The following is a 10,481-nucleotide window of genomic DNA, read 5'->3' as shown; positions in this document are numbered from 1 at the left end:
TGGATTTTCTAAACCACTGCCCCACCCCACCCCCGCCAATAACACAGAAAATCAAAACTGATTATGTTTTAAGTTCTTAAGGAGACTCTTTGTGTATTTTGTTTCCATAGAAAATATTCTTTTCTGGTACTAATATTTTAAAAATTGGCTTGCAGTGTTCCAAAGGAATGTTGAGGTCTAGGATTAGGAACAGTTTGGAGGTTCTGTGGCATCATCAAAGGCTACTGAAATGGGGATGTTATATTACTCAATTATAATTGTCTTTTCTTTAGACATTTAAATCTGTCTTTAGACATTGAAAATGAAAGGTGAGATTTGTCTAGGGAGGTGAGGAAAAAATGAAGACTTATGTTTTGAAGATTCTTTTGGAAAACATATCCAAAGAATCAAGAGTGGAATAATAGAGATTAAAGAGTCAGAGACTTTCACAATCTTGGTCATTCATCATTTTTAAAAATCAAGAGCAGATAATACATTGCTTTTCTATTGAAAATATGTATATTTCAGTTTCTCTTTGATAACCTATCTACACTTTTAGAAAAATATATCATCATGTCTACTTCTCTCACAGACTTCCAAAGTAAAAGAATAAAAACAAGTATACATGATGCAACAAGATACAAAGTTTAAGCAAAAAGAGACAAAGAAGAACCTGTGTTAGTCCTTCATTAAACTCTCAAGTAAATTATGGTAGATTAACAAAATGGTATGATAGATTACATACAATCCCTGAATGTAGAAGAAATGATACCAACAAATATTTCTTACAATTTTCATGTTTCTTTTTTAAAATATTGCTAATGTAAACATAGCATCTGAAGATATTATTTTACATTAAAACTAGAAATCATACTGAAATAGCTCTTTTATAACAGAATCACAGGAAAAGTGATTGAGGCATTTGTTTCTGATATTCATTATACCTTCAATTCTAGGCTGTTTGCAGAAATTCATTTCAGAATATAAGAAAGCCTGATATCACCAAAGTGGAGCTTTTAAAAGATGTTCAGAACAAAAAAGAACTTATCCTTCGGTTAGTAGCTCATGATATTGAACAAGAAATCTCAGAAAGTACCATAGAAGAGGAACTAACTTCATCTGATGAAGATGAAGTTGTTTTAAGGGAGATTGTACAAGAACACTCAGGAGAAAATACTGAAGATCAAGTGAAAGATTCCACAAAGCCAGTAGAAAGCAAAGCTGTTTCTCCCAAGCCAACACAAAGCACAAGCAGTCTGAAAAAGTTTTTTTCACTAAGTAAATGTTGTCAGCCCAGCGCAAATGTGGAAAATACTGGAGCAATGTCAAATCATGTCATAGAACCTAAGAAGGAACAAATTAAAAGAACTGTTGCTGAACTTGACATGTCCCCCGGCTCAGGAACCTTCACTGAAACAAATTCTACTTGGGAGGAAAAGTCACAGAGTAAGGTGAGTGAGAACCATAACTCTCAATAACCAGATGTTTGTGGAAAGAGTAGAGGTCTTAAGAGATTCTGTCCAAGAATGCACCCATTAACTGAGTAGAAAAAAATACTAAAATGGTTCCAGATAGTCTCTTCCTAAGTCTGGCAACATTTACAGTATGCAAGAAATGTATAAAGTATGCAAGAAAAATTTACAAAATGAAAGAAACTTTTCTAAAAATATTTACAACATGCATAGAACACAATTGAAGGAAAGCAGATAATGGAAACAGACATAGAATAATTAAAAGCCAAGGATGACAGAAAAGGAAGCTATTTAAGAGAAATGAAAGTTAATTATTTTTGTATTTTAGAAGATTTCATCCCTTTTATATTTTTACTGGTAAATACATTTTCAACAAGTAGGGCAGGACCAGAAGATGGGTTGAGATAGGAGGTAATTTAAAAAAAAGAAAAAATACAACTTCAGATTGTCTGGGTTTGAATCCCATCTTTCATAGCTATGCATCTTTTGGGGAAATTACATAGCATTTTTTTTCCTACATGTTACTTAACCAACTTGCCCAAAGTTAACAAGTTCATCAAAATATTTTAAATATCACCCTTGCAATCAGCCCATAAACTCCTCTGTATTCATGGAGAACAACTTTCATCCCTAGTACCAAGTGCCTCACATAATGGTTTGAACTTAAGTGACTCTTTGGGTGGTTCCTGTTCAAAAATGTATACCGAAGTTTGTTTTTGAAAAGTATATATGATTTTATGTTTCCTGGTGGGATAATCCTATTGATTATCCATTTGAAATGATTCCCAGGTTAACACAAAAGCTGAGATGAACCAGAAACAACAGATACAACTCTGTTCAGTTCAAAAGCTTCCCAGGTAAATCATCTTAACACATACTCTGAACTATTTTTTGGGAATCAATGTGATTACATGACTAGATGCAGTCTGCAGAATAGTTTTCTTGAGCCTCATATTCAGAAGTACTGGCTTCACAGATAACTAAATAATTGTTATAACATTAACAAAAGTAAAAATGGATTATATAAGCAGTAATCCCAGTAATAGTAGTCTATTTTTTCAAGATTATAATAGACACAACACTATAAAAGTTATAAAAATAACTTACAAAAGTTATGGTCTTAAAGTCACACATGACTTCCCAACAAACAGATCAGAGTACAGGTTCACATGATTGAGTTGACAAGCTTCTGAACTGACCAAAGTTGTATCTCTGTTCTTTTTGAACTAAGTTTTCATAAAATACCTGTAAAGTATAGAATTAGAAAACCATATACATCAAACTTTGTGCTATGTTTATCTTTAGCATTTACTCAACCTTCAATGTTATCATCTAGAACCTTTCACTAGCCATTTCCTAAAACCGATATTGGAAAAAACACATTTTAATTAGAACTATAGGTTCCATCCATTTTTAAGTAATCTCTGAAACTTTTTCTAATTATAGTGTATGTTAAGAGGGGAGAAAATGCCAAGTATATGATAAAGTGCATATCAAATGTAATACATGGCTTGCATTTTTTCCAGAAAGAAGAAAAAATTCTTATTACTGAGCCGACTCATTACTTCATACACAGAATTATGAGTTCATCTTCATACAACCAAGAAGATCTGATTTCACATGCCAGGTATATGAAATTAAAGCAATATAAAATAGCAATCTGAGATGAGGGTAATGCTTCTGGGAAGAATGAAGTCCCTGGTAAAACTTGATTGGGCAAGTATTCAACCCTACAACTTCCTTCACTCCTTCTTGTCCTTTCCTCCCCTACCTCTCCACTGTGCTCATTCTCTAAGGCCTTTTCATTCTATCTGATGCCCCATTCCTAGTTACCTGCCTTCTACATTCTTCCTAGTCTAACAGTGTCTTGAATTAAGAATTTGCTAGTGTGTTACGGTTTTGTTTTGTTTTTTTAATCTGGAAGATAGTGCAGATACGAATGCGACCCAGTGCCTTTCAGCCCAAAGAGTTCCTACTCAACTCTCTTTAAGTAATTAAATGTTCCAGTGTGTATGAATCCAAATAAGACAGGGAACAGTGTAAGTTGGAGCATTCAGAGATGAATTCTAGAAAACAATGTAGTTTGATGTGGGTCTGTATAGATAGACAGCATTTATATGAAAAGTCAACCCAAGTTTGGATGATTATCAGAGCAACATCTGAACTGTGTAGCTGTGACATCAGATTGCCAACATTCACTGAACCATAGAGAAAGCAAGGGAATTCCAGAAAAACATCTACCTCTGTTTTGACTATACTAAAGCCTTTGACTGTGTGGATCATAACAAAGTGTGGAAAACTCTTAAACAAATGGAAATACCAGACCATTTTACCTATTTCCTGAGAAGCCTGTATGTGAGTCAAGACGCAACAGTGAGAGCCCGGTATGAAACAACTGATTGGTTCAGGACTGAGAAAGGAGTACACCAGGGCTGTCTGTTGTCACCCTGCTTATTAACTTATACGCTGAGCACATCGTGAGAAATGCTGGGCTGGATGAGTTACACGCTGGAATCAAGATAGGAGGGAAAAACATCAACAACCTCAGATACACAGATGATTCCACTCTAATCTCAGAAAGCAAGGAGGAACTAAAGAACCTCTTGATGAGAATGAAGGAAGAAAGTGAAAGAGTCAGCTCAAAACTGAGTATTAAAAACTAAGATCATGGCATCCAGCCCCATTACTTTATGGCAAATAGAAGGGGAAAAAGTGGAAGCAGTGACAAATTTCCTCTTCTTGGGCTCTAAAATCACTGTGATGGTTACTGCAGCCATGAAATCAGAAGATGATTGCTTCTCGGCAGGAAAGCTTTGACAAACAGAGACAGTGTGTTGAAAAGCAGAGACATTACTCTGCCAACAAAGGTCTATATAGTCAAGGCTATGGTCTTCCCAGTGGTCCCATACGGTTGTGAGAACTGAACCGTAAAGAAGGCAGAGCGCCAAAAGATTGATGTCTTCAAACTGTGGTGCTGGAGAAGACTCCTGAGAGTCCCTTGTACAGCAAGTTGATCAAACTAGTTGATCTTAAAGGAAATCAACCCTGAGTACAAATTGGAAGAACTGATGCTGAAGCTGAAGCTCCAGTATTTTGGTCACCTGATGTGAAGAGCCAATACTTTGGAAAAGTCCCTGATACTGGGAAATACTGAGGGCAGAAGAAGAGGGTGTCAGACAATGAGATGGCTGGATGGCATCATTGATGCAATGGACATGAACTTGGGCAAACTCTGGGAGATGGTGGGGGACAGGGAAGTCTGATGTGCTGCAGTCCATTGGGTTGCAAAGAACCAGAAACATCTGGGTGACTGAACAACAGCAACAGACTTTAAATCTAATTAGAAATTATATCTAGAACAGAAGTTGCCTAAAATTATTCTTAAGTTTATAAGAGTATTCATAACCTAGAAATGGAAATATTTCTATTGTGGGAGAAGCAATAGGTATAAATAGAAAAATCCACCTGGTTATAATTTTTCCCCACACGTCATGATGCAGTTCTTTTTGACACACTATTTTGGGACATTTGTTCCTGGCCAAATTATTGCCTCTTGTCCCTAAATAATGATTTATTGTATCAAAAGACAAAATAGTAATGCAGGCACCCCTCTACTCTTTATATCAATGAAGACAGAGGGCACAGATAATACCGAATAAAAGTCAATTTAGAGCAAGCTAGCAGGCCAAGAAAATGCAAACCCTTATTTTCTTGTAGAAACAAAAATAACTACAGACTGATAAAACAACTTCACAAGAGCTCTAGAAACCAATCAAATAACAGCATCAACCAAGGGAATGCCCAAAGAAAGGCCGCATTCAAAGTGGCAGGAAATTCTACAGACTTTTCTTATCATTGCCCAACCCCTTTCTGCAACATGATGTGGCATAGTTGGGAAGAAATGGTCCAATTCTCAGTTTTTTCTCTTGGAGTAGAAAGAGCAGATTGGAACTTATTTGCAATGTTCAGATCTATCTGTGAACTACCTGAGAGACTATTTCTGTCTCACCTGAAGAAGCACAGATTGGGAATGATGGCATAGTTTGGATCTAAGCCTGGAAGCCACAGAAGTCAGTAGATGGATGCCATGGTGCATGGAAATAACAAGGGACTACAGATGCGCAGACACCTGAAGGCAAGAGATTACAGATAGAGGGAAACAGCAGAATAGCTAAGGCTCTGAGAAGAGACCTCAGGCAGAAAGTGAAGAAGAACCAAAGAGCCTCTTGATGAAAGTGAAAGAGGAGAGTGAAAAAGCTGGCTTAAAATTCAACATTCAGAAAACTAAGATCATGGCATCTGGTCCCATCACTTCATGGCAGATAGATGGGGAAACAGTGTAAACAGTGGCTGACTTTATTTTCTTGGACTCCAAAATCACTGCAGATGGTGATTGCAGCCATGAAATTAAAAGACGCTTGCTCCTTGGAAGAAAAGCTATGACCAACTGGGCAGCATATTAAAAAGCAGAGACATTGCTTTGCTGACAAAGGTCCGTCTAGTCAAGACTATGGTTTTTCCAGTGGTCATGTATGGATGTGAGAGTTGGCCCATAAAGAAAGCCGAGCCTGAATAATTGATGCTTTTGAACTGTGATGTTGGAGACAACTCTCAAGAGCCCCTTGGACTGCAAGGAGATCAAGCCAGTCAATCATAAAGAAATCAGTCCTGAACATTCATTGGAAGGACAGATACTGAAGCTGAAACTCCCAATGCTTTGGCCACCTGAAGCAAAGAACTGACTCATTGGAAAAGACCCTGATGTTGGGAAAGATTGAGGGCAGGAGGAGAAGGGGACGACAGAGAAGGAGATGGTTGCATGGCATCACTGAGTCGATGGACATGAGTTTGAGCAAGCTCCAGGAGTTGGTGTTGGACGGGGAGGCCTGGCATGCTGCAGTCCATGGGGTCACAAAGAGTCAGACACGACTGAGCGACTGCACTAAACTGAGAAGAAACATGATGATACTCTTAGGAAACAAAACATTTAACAGCAGGTAGGGAAAAGTGAAGAAGGAAAAACAAAAGTACATACATAGGCCCAGAAGGACATAAACCCAAACAAGATGAACACCTGAAGGCTTTACCTCCGTCTGTTCCCAAGGTTCCCCATTCTGCTAATTAGTGAAGGGTTTCTACACCAATCTCCAAAAGCTGGAAGAGATAACTGTTTCTTTAAGTGCTCAAATTCCATCATAAGATCACAGTGTATACTAAGAAACAAGAAAATTTGGCACATTTTTAAGAAACCAAATCCTCAGAAAATGTCTGTGGAGAAGCACACCAAATGGACATATATAACAAAGATTTTAAAATAAATGAAACACAAAGAACTAAAGGAAATCAAAGGAAAAGAATACCAAAAAAAAATAATATAAATAAAAATTAAGAGATTAAAACCTGTTAAAAAAGGAACTGGTCAAAACTAACAGATTCTGTAACTGAAAAATATAGCAACTAAATTGTAAAATTCACTAGATGGGCTCAAAAGCAGTCACAATCAAGCAGAAGAAATAATCAGTGAATTTGAACACAAGTCACTTGAAATTACTGAGTCTAACAAGCAAAAAGAAGAGGCTGAAAAAAAGAGTGAACAGATTCTATGGAACTTAAGGGATATCATCAAGCATACCAATACACACACACCCACACACAGACACTGTGGCGCGTTCCAGAGAAAAGAGAGAAAAAGGGCAAGGGGATTATTTTAGGAAATAGGGCTAAAACCTCCTCAAATTTGAAAAAGCATGAATATACAAATAATATGTTCAGTGAATTTTAAGTAACATAAGTACACAGAGACTACCTGAGGCATAATCACAACCACCAAAAGCTAAAGACAAAAGAGAATCTTCAAGTAGCACCATAGAAATTGCTTGTACAAGAGATCTCCATAAAACTGTCAGTAAAACTTTCAGAGGAAAGCTTGCAGGATGGAAGGCAGTAGATTATATATTTAAAGGGCTAAAAGAGAAAACTGTCATGTGAGAACTTTATTACCAGTAAAAAATACCCTTCAAAATGAAAGAGAAATCAGAACTTTCTAAAATAGAAAATGAAATGCAAGAAATGTTAACACAAGTTCTTCAAATTGAAACTAAAGGATGTTAGATGGTAACTCAAAGCCATGTGAAAATTTTAAATTCTCTAGTAAAGTTAAATATATGGACAAATGTAAAAACCAGTATTATAATAATTTTAGGTGGATTCTTTACTATCTGAGCCACCAGGGAAGCCCAAAGACTAAATGGAATTTATATAAAGCCATAATTTGGGACAGCAGTAACAAAGGGATGGCAGTTGATCTATCGAGGAGTAGAGTTTTTGTATGCAACTGAAGTTAAATTGATATCAACTTAATTATCATAACTTTAAGATGTTATATGTACTCTCCGTGTTAACAAAGAAAATAACTATAAAATATACATGAAAGAAAACAAAAAGGGAATCAAAATGTGTCTCTGCAAAACCTCAACTAATAGGAAGGAAGGCAGCAGTGGAGCAAATGAGGGATTTCATTCTTCAACATAATAAAGGTAATATCTGACAAACCTATAGCTAACATTATATATAACCATGAAAAGCTGAAAGCATTTCCTCTAAGATCAGAAAGAAGAAAAGGATGTCTACTCTCTCCAGTTTTATTCAACAATAGCTGACACTGTCATCACTTCTATTCATATATTACCAGAAGTCCTAGCCAGAACAATTAGGCAAGGGATAAAAGGTATCTAAATTGGAAGAGAATTAAAATGAGCTCTGCTCATAGATGATATTATCTTATATGTAGAAAACCTAACAATTCCATACCAAAAAAAAAAAGAAAAGAAAAATACTTTTAAAAGAAATATATGAGTTAATCAAAGTTGCTAGATATAGAATCAACCCAGAAGAAAACCATTGCATTTCTATACTCCAGTGAAAACTGAAAAACATACCTGGAGGAAGTTTAAAAAGACACAAATTAATGGAAATATTCTGTTAAGATTTCAATATATAATACCCAAAGGATTGTGCAGATTAAATGGAATCCTTATAAAAAGTCTGACTTTTTGCAGAAAAAGAAAAAAATACATTTGAATATTTATATGGTATCTCAAAGGACTCCCAGTAGCCAAAACAATCCTGAAAAGAAAGAACAAACTTGGACTCCTGATTATAAAGCTTATTACAGAATCATGGTAATCAAAGCAATGTGGTGCTGACATAAAGACAGATATGTAGACCAATGGAATAAAATAAATAACCCAGAACAGATCCTTAATATATCATCAAATACTTTTTGATAAGCATCCCAAGACCATTAAATGGAGAAAAACGTCTTTTCAACAGATGGCATTGGGAAAACTAGGTAACCACATACAAAAATGAAGTAGACCTTTACCTTATACTATGTAGAAAAACTAATTCAAAATGGGTCAAAGACACCTAAGTAAACTGTAAAATTCTTGTAAGAAAACATATAGGGAAGGTCCATGACATTGGATTTAGTAAAAATTTCTTGGATATGATACTAAAAGTACAAGCAGTAAGAAAAAAATTTTAAAAATAAATAAGAAAAAAATTAGATAAGTTTGACTGTACCAAAATTAGAAATTTTTGCACTTCAAAGGAGAGTAAAATGTCAGCACATAGAATGGGAGAATATAATTGTAAGTCATATATCTGATAAGGAAATACTATCCAGAATATATAAAGAACTCCTATAACTCAACAAAAACAAAAAACAACCTGATTAAAAAATTAGGCAAAGGGCAGCTTGAATAGATATGTCCTCAAAGAGGATATATAAATGGGCAATAAGCAGGTAAAAAGATCCTCAACATCACTGATCATTAGGGAAATGCAAATCAAAACCACAATGAGATGCTCTTTCATACCCATGAGGGTAACTATAATCAAAAAACAATTTTTTTTTTTTCATAAAATAACATGTTGGCAAGAATGTGAAGAAATCAGAACCCTCGCACAATGCACTGGAAACTTAAAATGGCACAGGCACTGTTGAAAACAGTAGGAGAGTTTGTAAAAAAAAAAAAATTAAACACAGAGTTACCATATGATCCACAATTCTACTTCTGGGTATATACTCCAAAGAACTGAAAACATGGACTCAAACAAATATTTTTATATTTATATTCATAGCATCATTATTCACAATAACCAAATCTTGGAAGCAGCACGGAGTCCATTGATGGATGAATGGATTAGCAAAATATAGTACATAATTTCAACAGAATATTTCTCAGTTTTAGAAAGGAAGGGCATCCTGACAAGGACATGTCACCTTGAAGACATTATGCTAAATGTCACAAAATAGCAAATTTATGATTCCACTTATATGAAATACCTAACTAGTCAGATCACATAGGCATAGGGTAAAATATGGGTTCCAGGGGATGGAGAGAGAGGGGTGTACAGTGTTAGTATTTATGAATTAGGATTTATGAGTACAGAGTTTCAGGTTCTGGGCAAATGAAGGAGTTCCAGAGATGGATGATGGTGATAGTTGCACAATAAAATGAATGTACTAAGTATAAAACTGTACACTTAAAAATGGTTAAGATGATAAATTTTATGTGTATTTAACCAGATTTTAAAAGTGGGAAGAAAGTCAATTTACAAATAATCTGCATTTGACTTGGAAACTCAGTGATACATTATTCCAGGTTTACCGCTGTATGGAGAATGAGGACAGATTGTGATTTTACTTAACCAGTAATTTCTTGATTCATTAAAAACACACAAAAAATGAAATGTTCTTTTTCTCTTCTGTTTTAGTGAAACTGAAGATCATACTGCAGAGAGAACTAAAATTTTGGAAGGTTGGATTTATTCTTTTTCTTAATTTAAAGTAGAAACTATTCAGAAGGATACTGTACTGCTCTGATCAGTTTTTTTAAGTTATCAAGCCTTAAGTTGATACTACTTTTTCCTATGAGCTTATCTACATTTAGAAAGGATCCAGTGCTATATCATGCAGGTGTTAAAATAAGTGAACTATTTTATATTATTATTAATGATTTTAGT

At 35.2% G+C, this 10,481-nt stretch overlaps 1 protein-coding gene across 1 annotated transcript in view; it reads left to right on the top strand.

Annotated features, from left to right (window-relative positions):
• The window catches only part of FSIP2 (fibrous sheath interacting protein 2), a 138,880-nt gene that overhangs the window by 117,329 nt on the left and 11,070 nt on the right, over window positions 1–10,481 (top strand). Inside the window, exons 18-20 of the mRNA XM_061135004.1 lie at window positions 936–1,430; window positions 2,978–3,078; window positions 10,233–10,276. Coding sequence (XP_060990987.1) covers window positions 936–1,430; window positions 2,978–3,078; window positions 10,233–10,276 — 640 coding nt within the window. The remainder of the gene's footprint in view (window positions 1–935; window positions 1,431–2,977; window positions 3,079–10,232; window positions 10,277–10,481) is intronic.

The sequence above is a fragment of the Dama dama genome, chromosome 33 (assembly GCF_033118175.1).
Source record: "Dama dama isolate Ldn47 chromosome 33, ASM3311817v1, whole genome shotgun sequence".
NCBI lineage: Eukaryota > Metazoa > Chordata > Mammalia > Artiodactyla > Cervidae > Dama > Dama dama.
The sequence above is the reverse complement of the archived record's forward strand: the minus strand, read 5'-3'. Positions and strand labels throughout refer to the sequence as shown.